General features: G+C 42.7%; 1 protein-coding gene across 1 annotated transcript; it reads right to left on the reverse strand.

The window, feature by feature from the left end:
* Positions 1 to 537: 537 nt before the first annotated feature.
* UPK2 (uroplakin 2) lies at positions 538 to 4,813 on the reverse strand. The gene is made up of 5 exons (XM_077250458.1): positions 4,665 to 4,813; positions 2,636 to 2,767; positions 2,131 to 2,263; positions 1,976 to 2,034; positions 538 to 997 (listed from the first exon to the last, which is right to left on the reverse strand). Exons 1-5 carry the CDS (start codon positions 4,714 to 4,716, stop codon positions 861 to 863), a joined length of 513 nt encoding a protein of 170 aa, XP_077106573.1. The 5' UTR covers positions 4,717 to 4,813; the 3' UTR covers positions 538 to 860.
* Between the last annotated feature and the right edge of the window lie 17,489 nt (positions 4,814 to 22,302).

Consider the following 22,302-nt stretch of genomic DNA (forward strand, 5'->3'; position numbering starts at 1 on the left):
ACCCAGAGACTGTGAAGAGCAGTAACATTACTTTCATCATCACTCTTCACAGTCGCTGGGTCTCGCTGAGTGCAGCATGAGCTGGAACTTGTTTTTGTAATAAATTGGTGAACGAGGGAAAGTGTCTTGTTGTTCTTTCTCTCTTTTTATATTTTTCAGGTTTCCATTTGTTATTGGCATAACAAAATATTCTGCATCTTTATATTTGCAAAATAATATTGTTTCAAACTACTGAAACGTTGATGCATTAATTATATGCACTAATAAAAGAAAAACTTTTGATATCGTAGAAACAAGAGCCAGCTAAAAATTTAATTGTCATATTTGATTTCAGGAGGTCAAAATCATTAAGAAATGGCTCATTTCATAACTGACCCTGATAACTTTTGAACATTTGTAGTAGTCTTCTCTGCACTGATCCCCACTGAGAAAAAGGTACCCACCAGGCTTCAGGACAGCCACCTCCATAACATAGAACTCTTGAAAATGTGTAGAACAGTGCAAATCAAACTGCAACACTCATGTGGGGTTTTTTTTAAACCATTTTTAATAAACCAGGACCATTGTAATAGTTCCTGTTACATTTTTATCAAAATGGACAGAATCCAGCTAAAGTCTGAGCAACGATGCTCTTCATTCAATCATCTGTAAACCATCCCCTTCCCAGAGTTATACATTGTACCGTAATGGTAGGGAGAGGTGCATGTAATACTATGTACACTGAGCGCCAACGCAGGACCAGTTTGGTGCATTAAGGTGAGATGAGCGAGTTCTCCTCGTTATGTCATTCATGGCAACATTTCCAAAATGTGTAAGTCTCCATGTAGGTGGACGACTCCTCGGTGATGTAATTTCAGAACTTATTTCTTGCCTCGACCGCCCAACACCAGCACAACGATAAGTCCAACAACGAGCAGGAACATTGCGATAGATAATAAGACTGTAATCACCACCATTCCACCACTACGCCTAAATACAGATGGCGGTCCCGGCAAAACTGTAAGGAAAGAAATGTTGGTTATTTCCAGCGATGTGTAAGTCTTCTAACCTGCAACGTTGTCAATGTGCTAAGGCTTTCTATTCTGTCTGACCGACCTACAGGTACCAGATAATGAATATTGTACTCATCAGCTACCATGACTGGCCACCACCAGGAACCAAGTGCCTGTTTTCACTTTGCTGGAAGGAATGTGACCAGCTTGAGGAAGGATGAACCTACGGAGAAGGTGCCTGTCAGTGCTAGATCGGTGACATGAGAAGCTGGTTCCTCTCACTTCTGTACCGGGAGGTGAGTGAGGCCGGTGATGTCATATCTACTGAAACCTGTCAGGTTGCACGTCCTAATAAATGAGAAAGGTGCTCAATATTTTCTGTCCGTTAACACGATGTGACCGCCTGTGCTCACTTTCAGTGTCGATGTAAATCGAGACACTATACTACTTATGGCAGACCAACGGTGAAACCTGAAGCTTGTGGGCCCCAATGTAAAATCTCTAATAGGGTCCCCAAATATCACAGGTCTTGAATAGTAATAGTCTTTTCATAGGAGGCAAAGGGACTTTTGGGGACCCTTTAGTCCTCAGGACATGGTTATAATTGCACTTATCATAGTTATGCCCTTGTGTCAGACTATAAAGCCTGAAAAATTGCTAACATTGTATTTAATATAATTTACAATATTTCTAACATAAAAACAAATTTTCACATCATTATTTGATTTTATCATTTTCATTTTTTTAATATAATTTTTGATAAGATATTAGAGCAACTTTAATTATTGAGATTTTTTAATCTGTTTTTTAGTTATTTTTTTAGTGTGGGGGGAACAAGACCTCCTAAAAAAATCAGTTTTATTATACTATAATAAAATAAACATAATGGCATTATTGTAAAGCACCATGAAATAAATGGCACTATAATAATAATAATTGTATGCATTTTTTTTTTTTATAATCATTTTTATTTTTGCACTTACCGGTTTTGGTTGCGAATGTAACTTTATTGAAGCTTACTCCATTGATTGTATACCAGGCACTGTAATATGAAACGAATCATGTACCATTGATACATTGGTCAAATTAGTATTTTATTTACAGAATAAGAAGAAAAATGAATGTCGGAGATACTCACGTGTAGGTTTGGTTAGGAGTCAAGCTCACAACTTGGTACCCAACATTTATGGTTGCCGCGTCGCCATTTTGGGAGTCATTAACTATAATAAGGTCACGTCTCAAACGACACTGAGGCACGGGGACTGACAGCGCTACGGAGAGAAATGTGCTCGATGTTACAAAAACTATTTGTAGAAGTTACTAAAACAATTGAAATGTAATATGTCAACAGGGCTGACGACAATGCGATAGATGATCGCTATGTGGTCACCACTGGATGATTCACAGCTCTACTTCAAACCCAAAAGTCTGATATTGGGTGATCCTTGTACACGGCATCGGCATTGAAAGGCAACTGTCGGACACTCGTAATTTTGCCGAGCTCACCCAAAAAAAAATGAGAGAAGATCAACCAAAGTTATATCCCAATGTGACCTATACTGTTGAACAAATTGCTAGGTCAAAAATTGCACAATTGTTGTTTTTTTTTAGAACGTAAGAACTGAGAACTTCAGAGTCCATACCTTGAGTGGTATTACCGCCTATGTTAAGCGTTGCAGTCGCAAATGAATATTTACAAGCGGACGGGAAAGCTATGACAGCAGTATAACCCAGGGGATTGTCGACAAGGCCGGTGGCAAGCGTTGTGTTATCCTCTGTAACAAAATAAAATGGAAAGAGATTAATTAATGTCCCAAGTGCTATTATACAAACACAAATATCTGTCTGACACTCTAGGCTTCGTTCACACGTCAGTGATTTTTCTCGTACGCAAAAAACGGTCCATGTTTTATCTACGTTTATGATCACAGTTTGGCTAGTGTCAGTTTTTACCATTAGGCTACGGTCACACTGTCAGTATTTGGTCAGTGTTTTACCTCAGTATTTGTAAGTTAAAACCAGGAGTGAAACAATCAGAGGAAAAGTATAATAGAAACACGTCACCTCTTCTGTATTTATCACCCACTCCTGGTTTTGTCTTACAAATTCTGAGGTAAAATACTGACCAAATACTGAACATATGAACGAACGTTGCCTTACAGTTTCATCAGTTTTTCTCAGATAAAAAACAAAACAAAACGATGGAGATTTCTCAATCTTCTCATGACAAAGAGTCCATGGAAAACACATTGTACACAGAGTATGGTCAATTATTGATATAGTATGTATTTATATCCAGTGTAATCATTCATTTGTTATATTTTTGTGGTCTATACAGCCTGGAGGGGGGTGGGTTTATTGGTTTACGCATTCATGTATTTAAATGATTTTATCAGTGTGTTATTGAGTTGTAATAAAGGTTTTTTGCTACTTTTCTACAATTGGTGGTTGTGCATGCCATTATTAGTCTAGTCTTTTTTTCTTCGTTCTTTAGCTACACAGGAAGAACAATGATCTTTTGGGCAAATCAGAAGATTTTTTTTACAAAACGAAAGAACGTTTTGCTCGAGCGATTGGCAGCCTCTACACTGTATGATGATCATGAAGAAGCTTTCCCAGCTTGTTCATGATAATTGCGCAGTGTGAATGCACCTAGAATGTATGCAGGTATTAGGGGTAAATTATTGGCACATTGAGGTCCTGAAATGCTCCTATGCATAGGGGGATGTCCACACAGGACTGATACACGTCAAAATCATCACAAAAAATCAAAAGATTTGCTGAAAAATTACAACAATCGCATTTCAAAGGGCGATACCTGTGGTGCAAATGCACAAGGTAAATTGACATATTGCAAATTTCATTTTGTTAAAGTTTATCCACAATGCTGGCACTGTAATAAACAGCGACATTTCTGTCTGGAAAATCCATCCCCAAAATCCCCTGCACATCCTCCCCTTGTGCATATATGCTAAATGCCCCTATGATCTGACTCCGCATTTTCCCATCCTTCACTATCGCATCCATTAATGTCTTTCCTATGTCCATTCTGCAAATGCATCTACAATGCCCTTTTCTAAAGCCTCTAGGATGTTATTGTAAGACTATGTAATAAAAGGGACAATCCAAATATTACATTGCCAAATCCATAAAAAGAGTCAAAAACCCAGCATAAAAAAATCTGCCAAATCCATAAAAAGAGTCAAAACCCAATATAAAAAAATCTGCCAAATCCATAAAAAGAGTCAAAACCCCAATACAAAAAAAATCTGCCAAATCCATAAAACGAGTCAAAACCCAACATAATAAAATCTTCCAAATCTATAAAAACAGTAAAAAACCCAACATAAAAAATCTGTCAAATCCATAAAGAGTAAAAAACCCAGCATAAAAAAATCAGCCAAATCCATAAGAGTCAAAACCCCAATACAAAAAAAATCTGCCAAATCCATAAAAAGAGTCAAAAGCCCAGCATAAAATTAATCTGCTAAATCCATAAAACGAGTCAAAACCCAACATAATAAAATCTGCCAAATCTATAAAAACAGTAAAAAACCCAACATAAAAAATCTGTCAAATCCATAAAAAGAGTCAAAAACCCAGCATTAAAAAAAATCTGCATCGATCCTGAATTTGCAAAAATCTACAAATCTATTACTGCTTCAGACTTACGTCCATATGAGCTGGAAATGAGAAGCAAAGTGGAAAAGGCTAATAGTAGCATGGTGCCTCCAGTGAGTAACTGCGCTCGTTCCCAGGTTGGATGTGAAATGCTGAAAACATAGATACCGGTCTTACAAGAGAGTTTCACCTGCCCCAGATCGACCAATCAGAGAGCAGAAGAGGAAAGAATGTGGATATGCTGGAAAATCACCACTCCAAACACACCCTGACCTCGGAAAGCATACCCTCTCCCCCGTATCAGCCACCTGTGTGTCCCCTTACACCCATATTATTATACAGAGGCTCTGAGATACATAGCTGCACTCTCACATACTATTCTGCATCACTGGTCTGTGCACACATACAGGCAGATTCAAAGATTTTATGGCAGAAAATTGGCAGAAAAGGCTTTGAAAAGTTGCGAAAACTTTGCGCAATGAGAAGTTACACAAAACTTTTGCAACTTTTGGCATTTTTACAGCCAGTTTGAAGCAGCTCCGCCAAATAGGCAGAGCTGGGGAGGAACCGGGACATGGTGTGGATATGGCCACTCTTCAAATTCAGCAAAAGTACAAGCATTTTTTACACCAGAAATGCTACTCCAGTCACTGACTGGAGTGGCATTTCTGGCGAGGCGCACGCCACTGAGAAGATGCTTGAAAGTGAATGAGTGGCATGCACCTCCTAATGAATATGGCCCATCATACTCAAGCGAAAAACGCAGTGTGTGAACATACCCTAATCCCAAGGTGCAAACCTGTATGTAAAATTCTCAAAGCTGGAGATGTGATCGTGAGGACAGTTTGATTTTGAGGATGAACATGAACCTACGCCAAGACAAAATATATGACTCCCAATATGAGCCGGGCTGCAGTACCAGGGTTTACATTGCCAACTGTCGGTGACTCTAAGGACTGCACATGGCCGAAGTGATATGACCAGTCACATACCATCACTACATGACTTCATTTATCCCTGTGTAAACCATTACCGGGAATTTATTGATTTTTTTTAACATTATTATTCAGAGAAAAGGAAAGATTCTGTGCTTACATCACATTTTGTGGAGACCCTAAGCTTTATTGAGATGCCCGTCCTGGGGCTGTAATTTTCATGTGTCAGCTCAGCTTTATAAAATACTTATAAAATCACTTATGTCTACCCAGGGAGCGATTTTATTATCCAAATACTACAGACTCATGAAGCATCACCCCTGTAACTACTATATACCAAACCAGTGGTGTCACTAGAGTTCGATGGGTCCAGATGCAAAATTTACACCTGAGCCCCCCATGTTGGTCAGATGTATGGGCCTTGTAGCGTTCTAAATCTTATAAGGACATTGGAGTTTCCCCCTTCCCAAATTATGTAGTAATGTCCACCATTTTGGGTTCCTTCCTGGTATATTCGTCCCTCATTCTGGGCCCATCCTAGTGTATATGTCCCCCATCCTGGCATATATATCCCCCACCGTGGCCCCATCCTGGTATATATATATGCAGTATATATGTCCTCCATCCAGATATATACGTCCCTCATCCTGGCCCCATCTTGTTATATATATATATATATATATATATATATATATATATATATATATATATATATACTAGCTGTACTACCCGGCTTCGCCCGGGTTAATGACTGCTGTTAGCAAAATAGAATGTGTTAACAAAAATTTATTCTGCACACAAAAACCACAAAACAAATAGATAGAAATGTAATTATTAAAAGGCAAAAACTAAGCAAATAGAAGCATTTCACAACATATATTAGCTTTGTTATACTGAGAATGTCTTTGTTGCCTATATTAACCAATCAGAGCTCAGGTTAATTAACTGTAGCAAAATAGAAGCTGAGCTGTGATTGGTTGCTATTGGCAGCCTGATAAATCCCCAGCCAACAGGAAGCCCTCCCCCCTGGCAGTATATATTAGCTCACACATACACATAATAGACAGGTCATGTGACTGACAGCTGCCGTATTTCCTATATGGTACATTTGTTGCTCTTGTAGTTTGCTTATTAATCAGATTTTTATTTTTGAAGGACAATACCAGACTTGTGTGTGTTTTAGGGCGAGTTTTATGTGTCAAGTTGTGTGTGTTGAGTTGCGTGTGGCGACATGCATGTAGCGACTTTTGTGAGATGAGTTTTGTGTGGCGACATGCGTGTAGCAACATTTTGTGTGTTGAGTTGCATGTGACAGGTTAGTGTAGCAAGTTGTGTGCAGCAAGATTTGTGCATGGCGAGTTTTGCGCGTGGCGAGTTTTATGTGTGGTGCATTTTGAGTATGTGCAAGTTTTGTGTGAGGCAACTTTTGCATGTGGTGCAACTTTTGTACATGTGGCAATTTTTCTGTGTGTGCAAGTTTTGCATGAGGTGAGTTTTCCATGAGGTGAGTTTTGCACGTGTGGCGAGTTTTGCGTGAGCCTAGTTTTGCATATGGCGAGTTTTGCATGTAGCGAGTTTTGAGTGGTGACTTTTGTGTTTCGACTTTTATGTGGCGAGGTTGGTGTGTGTGTGTGGTGAAATGTGTGCTGAGGGTGGTATATGTGTTCAAGCACGTGGTAGTGTGTGGCGCATTTTGTGTTTGTGTTCATATCCCCGTGTGTGGTGAGTATCCCATGTCGGGGCCCCACCTTAGCAACTGTACGGTATATACTCTTTGTCGCCATCGCTCTCATTCTTTAAGTCCTCATTGTTCACATCTGGCAGCTGTCAATTTTCCTCCAACACTTTTCCCTTCACTTTTTCCCCATTATGTAGATAGGAGCAAAATTGTTTGGTGAATTGGAACGCGCGGGGTTAAAATTTCACCTCACAACATAGCCTATGACGCTCTCGGGGTCCAGACGTGTGACTGTGCAAAATTTTGTGGCTGTAGCTGCGACGGTACAGATGCCAATCCCGGACATACACACATACATACATACACACATTCAGCTTTATATATTAGATATACCTGTATGTAATCTCCTGTATATAGTATATACCTGTGTGTCATCTCACCTATATATAGTATATATCTGTGTGTCATCTCCTGTATATAGTATATACCTGTATGTCATCTCCTCCTATACATAGCATATACCTGTGTCATCTCCTCCTGTATATACTATATACCTGTAGGTAATCTGCTCCTGTATATAGTATATACCTGTGTGTCATCTCCTCCTGTATATAGTATATACCTGTATGTCATCTCCTCCTGTATGTAGTATGTACCTGTATGTCATCTCCTCCTCTATATAGTATATACCTGTGTGTCATCTCTCCTGTATATAGTATATATCTGTGTGTCATCTCCTCCTGTATATAGTATATACCTGTGTGTCATCTCCCCTGTAAATAGTATATACCTGTGTGTCATCTCCTGTATATAGTATATAGCTGTATGCCATCTCCTCCTGTATTAGCCCTCGTTCACACGTTATTTGGTCAGTATTTTTACCTCAGTATTTGTAAGCTAAAATGGCAGCCTGATAAATCCCCAGCCAACAGTAAGCCCACCCCCTGGCAGTATATATTAGCTCACACATACACATAATAGACTGGTCATGTGACTGACAGCTGCCGGATTCCTATATGGTACATTTGTTGCTCTTGTAGTTTGTCTGCTTATTAATCAGATTTTTATTTTTGAAGGATACCAGACTTGTGTGTGTTTTAGGGCGAGTTTCGTGTGTCAAGTTGTGTGTGTTGAGTTGCGTGTGGCGACATGCATGTAGGGACTTTTGTGAGATGAGTTTTGTGTGGCGACATGCGTGTAGCAACTTTTTGTGTGTCGAGTTGCATGTGACAGGTTAGTGTAGCAAGTTGTGTGCAGCAAGTTTTGCGCATGGCGAGTTTTGCGCGTGGCGAGTTTTATGTGTGGTGCCTTTTGAGTATGTGCAAGTTTTGTGTGAGGCAACTTTTGCATGTGTTGCAACTTTTGTGCATGTGGCAATTTTTCTGCGTGTGGCAATTTTTCTGCGTGTGCAAGTTTTGCGTGTGGCGAGTTTTGCACGTGTGGCGAGTTTTGCATGTGGAGAGTTTTGCGCGTGGCGAGTTTTGAGCGGCGACTTTTGTGTTTCTACTTTTATGTGGCGAGGTTGGTGTATGTGTGGTGAAATGTGCACTGAGGGTGGTATATGTGTTCGAGCACGTGGTAGTGTGTGGCGCATTTTGTGTGTGTGTTCATATCCCCGTGGTGGTGTGATTATCCCATGTTGGGGCCCCACCTTAGCAACTGTACAGTATATACTCTTTGGTGCCATCGCTGTCATTCTTTAAGTCCCCCTTGTTCACATCTGGCAGCTGTTAATTTGCCTCCAACACTTTTCCTTTCATTTTTTCCCCATTATGTAGATAGGGGCAAAATTGTTTGGTGACTTGGAAAGCGCGGGGTTAAAATTTCACCTCACAATATAGCTTTGACGCTCTCAGGGTCCAGACGTGTGACTGTGCAAAATTTTGTGCCTGTAGCTGCGACGCCTCCAACACTTTTCCTTTCACTTTTTCCCCATTATGTAGATAGGGGCAAAATTGTTTGGTGAATTGGAAAGCGCGGGGTTAAAATTTCACCTCACAACATAGCCTATGACGCTCTCGGGGTCCAGACGTGTGACTGTGCAAAATTTTGTGGCTGTAGCTGCTACGGTTCAGATGCCAATCCCGGACATACATACATACATACATACACACACACACACATTCAGCTTTATATATTAGATTAATTAATATGTATATATATTTGTGTGTGTACTCCATCCTGGTATATATGTTCCCCACCCTGGTATGTATGTTCCCCATCCTGGCATATATTTCCCTGACCCTGGCCGCATTCTGGTATATATACTGTATATATTAATATATATATATATATATATATATATATATATATATATATATATATATATATATAGTTGTGTGTGTACTCCATCCTGGTATATGTGTTCGTCATCCTAGTATATATATCCATAACCCTGGCCCCATCCTGGTATATATACTGTATATGTCTGCCATCAAGGTATATATGTCCCTCATCTTGGCCCTATCTTGGTATATAGTAATATATATACAGTATAAATATACATATTTTGTGTGTGTACTCCATCCTGGTATATATGTCCCCCACCCCGGTATGTATGTTCCCGATTCTGGTATAAATCTTCAATCCTGGTATATAAATCCCTTATCCTGAGCCCCATCCTGGTATATATCCCCCATCAAGGTATATCTGTCCATTATCCTGTTATATACACTGCTCAAAAAATATCCTTGATATCTCTGAATGAAATATTCCAGTTGCAAATTTTTATTAATTGCATAGTGGAATGTGTTCAGAACAATAAAACATAACAATTATCAATGTAAATCAAAATAAATATCTCATGGAGGTCTGGATTTGGAATGATACTCAAAATCAAAGTGGAAAATCAAATTGCAGGCTGATCCAACTTCAATGGAAATGCCTCATGACAAGGAAAAGATGCTCAGTATTGTGTGTGACCTGTGACCTCCACATGCCTGTATGACCTCCCTACTGTACAACACCTGGTCATGCTCCTGATGAGGTGGCGGATGGTCTTCTGATGGATCTCCTCCCAGACCTGGACTAAAGCATCTGCCAACTCCAGGACAGTCTGTGGTGCAACATGACATTGGTGGATGGTGCGAGACATGATGTCCCAGATGTGTTCAATCGGATTCAGATCTGGGGAACAGGCGGGCCAGTCCATAGCTTCAATGCCTTCATCTTGCAGGAACTGCTGACACACTCCAGCCACATGAGGTCTGGCATTGTCCTGTATTAAAAGGAACCCAGGGCCAACTGCACCAGCATATGGTCTCACAAGGGGTCTGAGGATCTCATCTTGGTACCTAGTGGCAGTCAGGCTACCTTTGACGAGCACATGGAGGGCTGTGCAGCCCTCCAAAGAAATGCCACCCCACACCATTACTGACCCACTGCCAAACCGGTCATGCTGAAGGATGTTGCAGGCAGCAGATCGCTCTCCATGGCATCTCCAGACTCTGTCACGTCTGTCACATGTGCTCAGTGTGAACCTGCCTTCATCTGTGAAAAGCACAGGGCGCCAGTGGCGAATTTGCCAATCCTGGTGTTCTGTGGCAAATGCCAAGCATCCTGCACGGTGTTGGGCTGTGAGCACAACCTCCATCTGTGGATGTCGGGCACTCAGACCATTTTCATGGAGTCGGTTTCTAACCATTTGTGCAGACACATGCACATTTGTGGCCTGCTGGAGGTCATTTTGCAGGGCTCTGGCAGTGCTCTTCCTGTTCTTCCTTGCACAAAGGCTGAGGTAGCGGTCCTGCTGCTGGGTTGTTGCCCTCTTACAGCCCCCTCCAAGTCTCCTGGTGTACTGGCCTGTCTCCTGGTAGCGCCTCCAGCCTCTGGACACTACGCTGACAGACACAGCAAACTTTCTTGCCACTGCTCGCATTGATGTGCCATCCTGGATGAGCTGCACTACCTGAGCCACTTGTGTGGGTTGTAGAGTCCGTCTCATGTTACCATGAGTGTGAAAGCACAACCGACATTCAAAAGTGACCAAAACATCAGCCAGAAAGCATTGGTACTGAGATGTGGTCTGTGGTCCCCACCTGCAGAACCACCCCTTTATTGAGTGTGTCTTGATAATTGCCAATAATTTCCATCTGTTGTCTATTGCATTTGCACAACAGCATGTGAAATTGATTGTCAAACAGTGTTGCTTCCTAAGTGGACAGTTTGATTTCACAGACGTTTGATTTACTTGGAGTTATATTCTGTTGTTTAAGTGTTCTCTTTATTTTTTTGAGCAGCGTATATCCTCAATCCTGGTATATATGTACCTTATCGTAGGCCCCATCCTGGTATAATATATTCCTCATCCTGGTATATCTATATATCCCCAATTCTGGTATGTATATCCCTTATCCTTGTATACAGTATATATCCCCTATCCTAGTAAATGTACTCTGTTCTGCTGCTGTTCTTTAATGCATAAAAAAAAATTATTCTCCCCGCCGCACGGCATCCTCTTCTGAAGCTAGTAGCTAACTTAAGTGTGCAAGTGATGGGAGCGCATGACATCACTACCATGCGCGCCCAGATACGTGTACATCGACATCAGCTGCTGGCCTCTGATTGGTCGGCAGTGTGCATTGCACAGACTCCACTTCAGCTGAATGTGCGTCCTAGTATGGTTGTTATGGGGGCTAAATCCCCTACAGCGCTGTATAGATAATTTTAAATGCATTTGAGAGGTGACAGACTTCCTTAAAACAAAAACGGAATTATATTTTTTTAAAAATTGACTTTTACGCTTGGATCATGTTACAACTTCAATCGTTCACTATATGGAACCCGTTCACAGGTGACCTTATAGAGGAAGGATTTTATCGTCACCTGCAATCTTGCTGCAATTTGCACTTGACCCAAATTGTTGTGCAATACGAACATTGGGATTGGGTCAGCAATAAAGGGATCCAAAACCGCATTTGGGGAAGTGGAGACGAATATATTTGCCCTTATTTTTCTAAATTGCAAAATCAATGGTGACCAGACGTAAAAACCTACATTGGATTATTTTGTGTGACGCTGGGCTAACATAGTGCTACAAAACCTGTTTGCCAGGCACACGTTCCTAACTGTAGTGTCCTGTTTCAGGGTAGCATAGATATCCTTTCCAGGCTGTGGCTAGAAATGCATGAAACAATGATTTGGAAAAGCCACATTGGTATTCAGAGGCAAAGTGAGTATTCAGAGCTCTTCATAGAAAACAATCCTGGTATTTGCACATGAACTGTGTGCGCAGTTGCACATTTTCTAGGGTCTCCTCGGCTTGTTATCCACCCCCTACTGAAAGACTGTCAGCATTGCAAGGAATGTCGCCGCACCAGATTGCCCAGCCACATTCTCCAGTGACTATGTGACGGAGATAGCACTGAGCGAATATCTCACATACTATAGGGACAAGCTAGGGACTTATGGGGGTTGGGAAGTAGACACAAATCTCAGAAAAACTGGAACGCTACCCTATAAAGAACATAAGTGATACATCTATAGGTCATTATACAAGTAGCGTTTACTGAGAATTGTGAAATGATGATTTCATGAAGAGGAAGCACATTGCACCCGTAGACGCACAATCTACAACCTTTGGCTTTACCGACATATATAACTACAGAAGCCCAAATTCAATTTTGGGGAATAGATCCTTATATTTGGACTGTTTTTGCAATATCTTAACATGTCATGCTCCTTTGATCCCTTTCATACTAAGTATTTGGATAAATGTACCAAGTTTGGAAGTTATTCACAGGACAGAGGATAACTTCCTGATCACTGGAGATTCAAGCTCTGGGACATCAACCAATCCCAAGAACCAGGGCTATGAAGAAACCTGTGTGAACGTAGAGGTGGTTAATCATGTGCCCATCTGATTTATTCATTCTCCATGGACCCTCTGGAGATAGCCGAGCGCTGCATTCCGCTGGTCTTCTGCACTCCCATTTAGTATGAATGGAGCGGAGGTGGACATGATTGACCACAGCTAAATTCACATGGGGCATGTAAAAGCCGCAGTTCTGGGAATCAGTGGGGATCTCAGTGGTCAGGCCCAAAGACATAGGAAAGTCACCCCCTAGTTAACAGATAGGGGATAACTCCCTGATCACTGTAGGTTCAATCTCTGGAACCCCGACCAATCCCAAGAACTAGTGGTATGAAGAAACCTGTGTGAACGTAGAGGTGGTCAATCATGTGCACATCTGATTTATTCATTCTCCATGGACCCTACAGATATAGCCGAGCGCTGCATTTGCTGGTCTTCTGCACTCCCATTTAGAATGAATGGAGCGGCAGTGGACATGATTAACCACTGCTCCCATTCACATGGGGCATGTAAAAGCTTGTTACAGTTTGGGAATCAGTGGGGATCTCAGTGGTCAGACCCAAAGACAAAAGTAAGTCACCCTATATTTAATAGCTAGGGGATAACTTCCAAACCTGGTACAATCCCTTTAACTAACTGTTTAACTAGTAAAATCACATTACACCACAGTTTGAAGGAATGCCTGGCATCTCATGCTGTGTTTTGTACTGCGGCTGTCACCTGTTTCTCTTACTCTACCATTCCCTTATGTTTTGGACGTAAGCTATATATATCGCTTGACTATTCTTGTTTTTCTTGACTGTAAGTTTTTTTATGTTTTGTTGAAAATATAATAAAAAGTGTTTAAGTGGCTGAAGCCTAAGAGATTTCTTTATCCATATATATTTAATGTTTTAGTTTCCTCTTATATTTTGTGGCAATGTACGGTATTTCCATGGAAAACCAAAGATGGGCAACCCGCCAGTATTTCACCAATCTACTTTAGGGCAGGCATTACAGACATATTGCTATACTATTTATGTTACTTTATAGTCACGAGTAAGCAAGTCATTATGTTTTATTAACTAATTCAAAATCCTGAAAAGCAGTATGTACGTAAACCAATTGCAACAGATATTTGGTTACTAACTGAGAATTCCACCTATTTTGCACCTCTGGGGGCTTTTTACAAACACAGGAATGTGAGAGTGTTCACGGCCCACAAAAACTTGTTCTTCACGATCATCATGTTCAACAAGATGTAAGATTAGGTGGAAGTATAAAATAAAGTATAGGTATAAAAGGAAGTATAGATACGAGATGACATATAGGTATAGGTTAAAGAAAAGTTATAAAAGATTATGCATAGTATAAAATAGAGATCTGTGTTACATGAGATATAGATGAAAATGGGGCATAAGCAATGCCGGACTGGTGTGCCAAAGGCCACCAGTAACATAGACTCTGGCGGCCCACTGTTCAGCTATATGAAAATATCACATTACCCTCATTCACAAATTTACCTAGTTTTCTATGTAATAATGAATGGGGTAGTTGGTTAAATGAATGTTGAGATGATTCACTTCTGTCAACATAGTGAAACAAACTACTTCTCATATAGGTGGAGAGGAGAGCAAATTCCTGCATGAGGGCCCACTGGAGGATTCTCTTGTTCTCCTATGGGCCAGTCCGAGCCTGGGCATAAGATTAGCTACAGGTATAAGATTTGGTATAAAGGCGGTGTCCGGTGAAAACAAGTTATCACCTATCTAAGAGACATCAAAAGCTTTATTTGTTAATACTGCACTATAGATGTTGTTCAAAAAAGGCTGAGATGAATTCATGAAACTAAAAAACATTAGAGGGACCCGTCAGGTCCTCGAACAATACTAAGTTGCAGATATGGGGTTAATCTGAAGTTTAATTATGTTCTAAAGCTGTGCGGCTGTCACACTTAATACCAGGCTGCTGGGAGGAAATTAACTTTATTCCTCCCTGCAACCAGGAGCTTTCAGTCACAGAGGTGCAGCCTCCGCAGCTTCAGTTACCGCTCAGTACAAAGTGAGCAGCAGCTGTAACCACATCTTGGCACTGACTGACAGCTGGCTCAGCACTCATGCACTATAAAGCTGGCTATCAATCAGTGATGGGGCAGTTACAGGTATTGCTCACTATGCAAAGACCGGTGACTGAAGCCATGCACACTATGTACAGACCGGTGACTGAAGCCATGCACACTATGTACAGACCGGTGACTGAAGCCATGCACACTATGTACAGACCAGTGACTGAAGCCATGCACACTATGTACAGACCGGTGACTGAAGCCATGCACACTATGTACAGACCGGTGACTGAAGCCATGCACACTATGTACAGACCAGTGACTGAAGCCATGCACACTATGTACTGACTAGTGACTGAAGCCTTGCACACTATGTACTGACTAGTGACTGAAGCCTTGCACACTATGTACTGACTAGTGACTGAAGCCTTGCACACTATGTACTGACTAGTGACTGAAGCCATGCACACTATGTACTGACCGGTGACTGAAGCCATGCACACTATGTACAGACAGGTGACTGAAGCCTTGCACACTATGTACTGACTAGTGACTGAAGCCATGCACATTATGTACTGACTAGTGACTGAAGCCATGCACACTATGTACTGACTAGTGACTGAAGCGGTGCACACTATGTACCGACAGGTGACTGAAGCCATGCACACTATGTACAGACCGGTGACTGAAGCTGCGCCCACTATTTACTGACCGGTGACGGAAACTGCGCCCACTATGTACTGACCGATGACTGAAGCCGTGTCCACAATGTACTGACCAGTGACTGAAGCTGCGCCCACTATGTACTGACCGGTGACTGAAGCTGCGCCCACTATGTACTGACCGGTGACTGAAGCCGCGCCCACTATGTACTGACCGATGACTGAAGCCATGCACACTATGTACTGACCGGTGACTGAAGCCATGCACACTATGTACTGACCGGTGACTGAAGCCATGCACACTATGTACAGACCAGTGACTGAAGCCGTGTCCACAGTGTACTGACCGGTGACTGAAGCTGCGCCCACTATGTACTGACCGGTGACTGAAGCTGCGCCCACTATGTACTGACCAGTGACTGAAGCCGAACCACAATGTACTGACCGGTGACTGAAGCCGCGCCATAATGTACTGACCGGTGACTGAAGCCGCGCCATAATGTACTGACCGGTGACTGGTATTTGGCCCTATCCTGGTATTTGGCCCTATCCTGGTATTTGACCCCATCCTGGTATATGTCCCCATCCTGGTATATATCTCTCATCCTGGTATATGTCTCCCATCCTGGTATATGCCCACATCCTTTTATATGGCCTTATCCTGGTATATATGTCCCCTATCATAGTATATGTCTCCCATCCTATTACATATGTCTCCCATCCTGGTATATGTCTCCCATCCTAGTATATGCTCACCATCTCAGTATATATTCCCCCATCCTGGTGTTTGTCCCCCCATCCTGGTATATGTGCCTCCATCCTGTATTATGTCCCCATCCTGGTATATGTGCCTCCATCCTGGTATATAGCCCCCATCCTGGTATATTGCCCCCATCCTAGTATGTGACCCCCATCCTGGCATATGGGACCAACCTAGTATATGTCCCCATCCTGGTATATGGCCCCCACCCTGGTATATGTGCCTCAATCCTTGTAAAGATCCTGGGATATGGCCTCTATCTGGTATATGCCCCCCCATCCTAGTATATGGCTCCTTTCTGTTATATGTCCCCCTTCCTAGTATATGGCTCCTTTCTGGTATATGCCCCCCATCCTAGTATATGGCTCCTTTCTGGTATATGGCCTCCATCCTAGTATATGGCTCCTTTCTGGTATATGGCCTCAATCCTAGTATATGGCCCCTTTCTGGTATATGCCCCCCATCCTAGTATATGGCCCCATCTTTATATATGTCCCCCATCCTGGTATATGTGCCTCCTCCTTGTATACGCGCCCCATCCTGGTATATGGCCCTCATCCTAGTATATGGCCCCTTTCTGGTATATGGCCCTCATCCTAGTATATGGCCCCTTTCTAGTATATGCCCCCCATCCTAGTATATGGCCCCCATTCTTGTATACGTCCCCCATCCTGGTATAGGTGCCTCCATCCTTGTATACGTGCCCCATCCTGGTATATGGCCCCATCCTGGTATATGGCCCCTTTCTGGTATATGGCCCTCATCCTAGTATATGGCCTCCTTCCTGGCATATGGCCCCCATCTTAGTATATGCCCCCATCCTGGTATATGGCCCCATCTGTGCCACTGTATGTCCATTTTTCCTATTTTTCTTTGTTTTTTTTGTGTTGCTCCAATACACACAAAGTAAATAAACGTGTATGACAAAACATGTGTAACTGCATTAATTTTCTGGGAGAAATACTTCATTTTCTGGATCAATTTCAAGGGTGCCAACACTTTCAGCTATGACTGTATAATGGCCAGAAATTATGTAATTGCTCATGTACTCACACAATACATCTTATTCTGAAAAGTTACTTGAACGTATAGTTACTAGTGATGAGCGAATACACTCGTTACTCGAGATTTCCTGAGCACGCTCGGGGTCCTCCGAGTATTTTTTAGTGTTCGGAGATTTAGTTTTTCTTGCCGCAGCTGAATGATTTACATCTGTTAGCCAGCATAAGTACATGAGGGGATTCCCTAGCAACCAGGCAACCCCCTCATGTACTTATGTTGGCTTCTAGCTGTAAATCACTCAGCTGCGGCGATGAAAACTAAATCTCCGAGCACTAAAAAATACTTGGAGGACCCCCGAGCGTGCTCAGGAAAACCCGAGTAACGAGTATATTCGCTCATCACTAATAGTTACCCTTTAAGTCCCTGTGGGTTTCCTGTCATCGCCCTATTACATGTGTGTTACAGACTATGGGTAGATACAGATTCTAAGTTTCCGTACATAGACTTCTGACTAATCAGACTGATGATAAAAGTGGTCTGAGATGGCCGTTACAGACATAGACACTTTGGTAGAATAGATCCAATTTTAGACCATTAACAAGCACCAGTCGACTGTATACAAATGTGTACGGGGTCCAAAAAAATGATATGAGGAAGAATGATAATTAAGAGGATTGTTCTGTGTCCCTATATACAGTAGTATCATGTTGTCAGTAAGTAGAAGTAAGTAGCATAACTGCAATTTCTGTTTAAGCAATTACCTAATATTAGAGTACCAGAGGAGATATTTATGAACATCGCTTTCCGTAAGTGTGCTCGTTTTTGCATATTTTTACATCTATATTTTATGCTTGAGTTTTAAAGATTTACTCATAATACTGGAACCACAATGACATCTCTCATGCTTCATTTATTATGTTCAAACATCATTCTCTTTCCAAATGCATTACTAAGCATCCTTTATTAGTAAATGTACTTGGCACATATAGTAATCTAGAGCACCCATACACCTTAGCAGGGGTGCAACAATCACAGTCGCAGGGGGTGCCGCCAATGTCAGCTCCTATTACACCTGGATGTGTGTTGTTGGACGCGCATTCAGATGAAATGTATTGCAGTGCAGATACCCGCTAGCTCCCTGCACTGAAATCCACGCTGCCGGCCAATCAGAGGCAGCAACAAATGTCAGATTGCCTGTGAAGGGTGGCGCATGGCAGTGACGTCATGCTCTGCTCGGCCTGGCACACCAAGTTAGCTGCCGGCTTGTGCACTGACTATAGAGGAGGACACCATGCGTCCAGGGCCGGTTTTAGGCAAAGTGGGGCCCTAGGCAAAGTTTAAAATGGGGCCCCAAATGCTAAAATATTGCACATCATACAGAAGCATTTCGGTTGTATTTACATACGCTGATCTCAGGCCGCTAAACGAGTGTGATCGACAATACTGAAGTTGTTGGACGCTTGTTTCCCAGTCTCTTTCTACCATCTGAGAAAGAATGAAGGGGACAGAACGATCACTAACAGATCACTAACAGATCACCATACAGTATCATGTTATCAGCAGCACATCTACAGTTTACGCCGGCGATGTGCTGCTGAGAACAAGGATTTTTATTCCGGCATAAACAATCCAATCACCCAATGAATATGCAGCATTTTGCTTGTTTAGTATAATACACCCCATAGTCCTCCACATATTATAATGTGCACCACAGTCCTCCATATTGTAAAATGCACACCCCATAGTCCTCCATATAATATAATGTGCCCCATAGTCCTCCATATAGTATAATACACTCCTCATAGTCCTCCATATATTAAAATATACTCCTCAGTCCTCCATATAGCATAATACACTCCTCACAGTGCTCCATATAGTATAATGCACCGCCATAGTCATCCATGTAGAACAATTCACTTCCCATAGTATAATGCACCCCATAGTTATTCATATAGTATAATGTATTCCCCATAGTCCTCGATACAGTATAATTCAGCCCACATATAGTATAATGCAGCCACCACCCCACAGAGTATAATGCAGCCACCCCACAGAGTATAATGCAGCCACCCCAGAGCATAATGTAACCCCCCACAGAGTATAATGTAACCCCCCCACAGAGTATAATGTAACCTCCCCATAGACTATAATGCAGCCCCCATATAGTATAATGTAGCCCCCTCATAGAGTATGATGCAATCACCCCTCATAGAATATAAATATAATACAGCCCCCCCATAGAATATAATGTAGCCCCAAACAGGATATAATACAGCCCACCTCCCCATAGAATATAATGTAGCCCCATCAAAGGGTATGAAGCAATCATCCCTCATAAAATCTAATAAAGCCCCCCACAGAATATAATGCAGCCCCCTCCATAGAATATAATGTATAATGTACCCCCAAATATATAACACAGCCACATAGTATATAACACAGCCTCCCCCATAGAATATAATATACCCCCATAGTATATAGCACAGCCCACATAGTAGTATATAGCACAGCCACGTAGTATATAGCACAGCCCACACAGTAGTATATAGCACAGCACACACAGTAGTATACAGCACTGCCCACAGTAGTATACAGCACAGCCCACAGTAGTATACAGCACTGCACACAGTAGTATACAGCACTGCTGCCCATACAGTAGTATACAGCACAGCCCACAGTATTATACAGCACAGCCCACAGTAGTATACAGCACAGCCCACAGTAGTATACAGCACTGCCCACAGTAGTATACAGCACAGCCCACAGTAGTATACAGCACTGCCCACAGTAGTATACAGCACAGCCCACAGTAGAATACAGCACTGCCCACAGTAGTATACAGCACAGCCCACAGTAGTATACAGCACTGCCCACAGTAGTATACAGCACTGCCCACAGTAGTATACAGCACAGCCCACAGTAGTATACAGCACTGCACACAGTAGTATACAGTACTGCTGCCCACACAGTAGTATACAGCACAGTCCACATCCCCCCTTCCCTCCCCTCCCCGCCTCTCTCCTCCCGAGTCCCAAGAATGGCCGCACAGTCCAGTAAAAAAATTAAATAAACGCAAGCTCCTCACCTCTCCCCGAGCCCGCGCTGCTCTCTGCTCCTGTGTCGGCGGCTGCCTCTGCACTGCCTGGCGCACAATGAGTGCACGATGACGTGCACCCGCTGTGTCAGAGGCAGAGCAGGGAATGATGGGAGAGGGAGCGTCAGGTGACGCTCTCTCCTCCATTGCATTGAACTGTACCGGCAGACGTCGGTATAGTTCAATGCGGCGGGGGAGTCGGCGCTGGCGGCAGGCGGACCCCCATAGCGGCTGCGTGACTTGCCGCTAGCTGGGGGCCCCTGGGGGAGCGGGGGCCCCAGGCAGCTGCCTGGTCTGCCTGCCCCTAACGCCGGCCCTGCATGCGTCATGGGAGCGGAAGAAGAGGAGAATAATCATTTGATTCTTTTTTAAATGCGCTGGAAAAGAAAGGAAGGCACCCAGGTTAACCCCTTAACGACCAGAGGTATTTTTGGTTTTGCATTTTCATTTTTTGCTCCCCTTCTTCTCAGAGCCATAACTTTTTTATTTTTCCATTAATAGTTTTTTTGCGGGACGAGTTGTACTTTTGAATGACACTGACCTGTCATTTTGATTGTCCAGGTCATTACAAGTTCATAGACACCAAACATGTCTAGGTTTCTTTTATCTAAGTGGTGAAAACAAAATCGCCATTTTCCGATACCCGTAGCGTCTCCATTTTTCCTGATATCAGGTTGGTTGATACCATTTTGATGCAGATATAATCTTTTGATTTCCCGTTATTGCATTTTAATGCAATGCTGAGGTGACCAAAAAATAGTAATTCTTGCGTTTTAACTTTTTTCCTTGTTACGCCGTTTAGCGATCGGGTTAATTCTTTTTATATTGATAGATTGGACAATTCTGAACATGGAAATACCAAATATGAGTAGGTTTGATTTTTTTTTGTTGTTTTACTTTTAATGGGGCAACAGGGGGATGATTTGAACTTTTATATATTTTTTTTATTTATATTTTTAAAACATTTTTTTTTACTTTAGGCATGCTTCAATAGTCTACATGGGAGACTAGAAACGGCGATAACCTGATCGCCTCTGCTACATAGAGGCGATGATCAGATCACCTGTATGTAGCAGAATTGCTGACTTGCTATGAGTGCTGATCACCGAGCGGTGCTCATAGCAATCCCACAGTGATAACCATAGAAGTCTGCTGGAGTACTATTACACCCAATTTTGGGAAGGGGTTAACCCCTTCACGACCTTTGACGCATACGCTGCGTCATGAAAGTCGGTGCCAATGCGACCTATGACGCAGCGTATGCGTCATGGAATGATCGCGCTCCTGCAGATCGGGTGAAAGGGTTAACTCCAATCTCACCCGATCTGCAGAGACAGGGGGAGTGGTGCTTCAGCCCAGGGGGGGTGGCTACACCCCCCCCGTGGCTACGATCGCTCTGATTGGCTGTTGAAAGTGAAACTGCCAATCAGAGCGATTTGTAATATTTCACCTAAAAAACAGGTGAAATATTACAATCCAGCCATGGCCGATGCTGCAATATCATCGGCCATGGCTGGAAATACTGATGTGAGCCCCCCCCCCCCACCCCACCGATCGCCCCCCCCAGTCCTCCGTTATGGGGTCCGGTCCCCTCCGTCCTGTGCTGCGCTGCCCCGTGCTCCTGCCCGCTCCCCCGTCCTGCTGTCCGCTCCCCCCTGTGGTCCGATCACCCCCCCTGTGCTCCAATCCACCCCCCCACCAC

Source organism: Ranitomeya variabilis, chromosome 4 (assembly GCF_051348905.1).
Source record: "Ranitomeya variabilis isolate aRanVar5 chromosome 4, aRanVar5.hap1, whole genome shotgun sequence".
NCBI classification, from domain to species: Eukaryota; Metazoa; Chordata; class Amphibia; order Anura; family Dendrobatidae; genus Ranitomeya; species Ranitomeya variabilis.

What these genes read in the sequence shown, in the direction of transcription:
- UPK2 (XM_077250458.1), bottom strand. Translation starts at nt 4,716, where the DNA reads ATGCTACTATTAGCCTTTTCCACTTTGCTTCTCATTTCCAGCTCATAT. An exon ending in CATTTCCAGCTCATATGGAC is followed by an intron (nt 2,768 to 4,664) that starts GTAAGTCTGAAG and finishes ATTTTGTTACAG; the next exon opens with AGGATAACACAACGCTTGCC. An exon ending in ACTCCTAACCAAACCTACAC is followed by an intron (nt 2,035 to 2,130) that starts GTGAGTATCTCC and finishes TTCATATTACAG; the next exon opens with TGCCTGGTATACAATCAATG.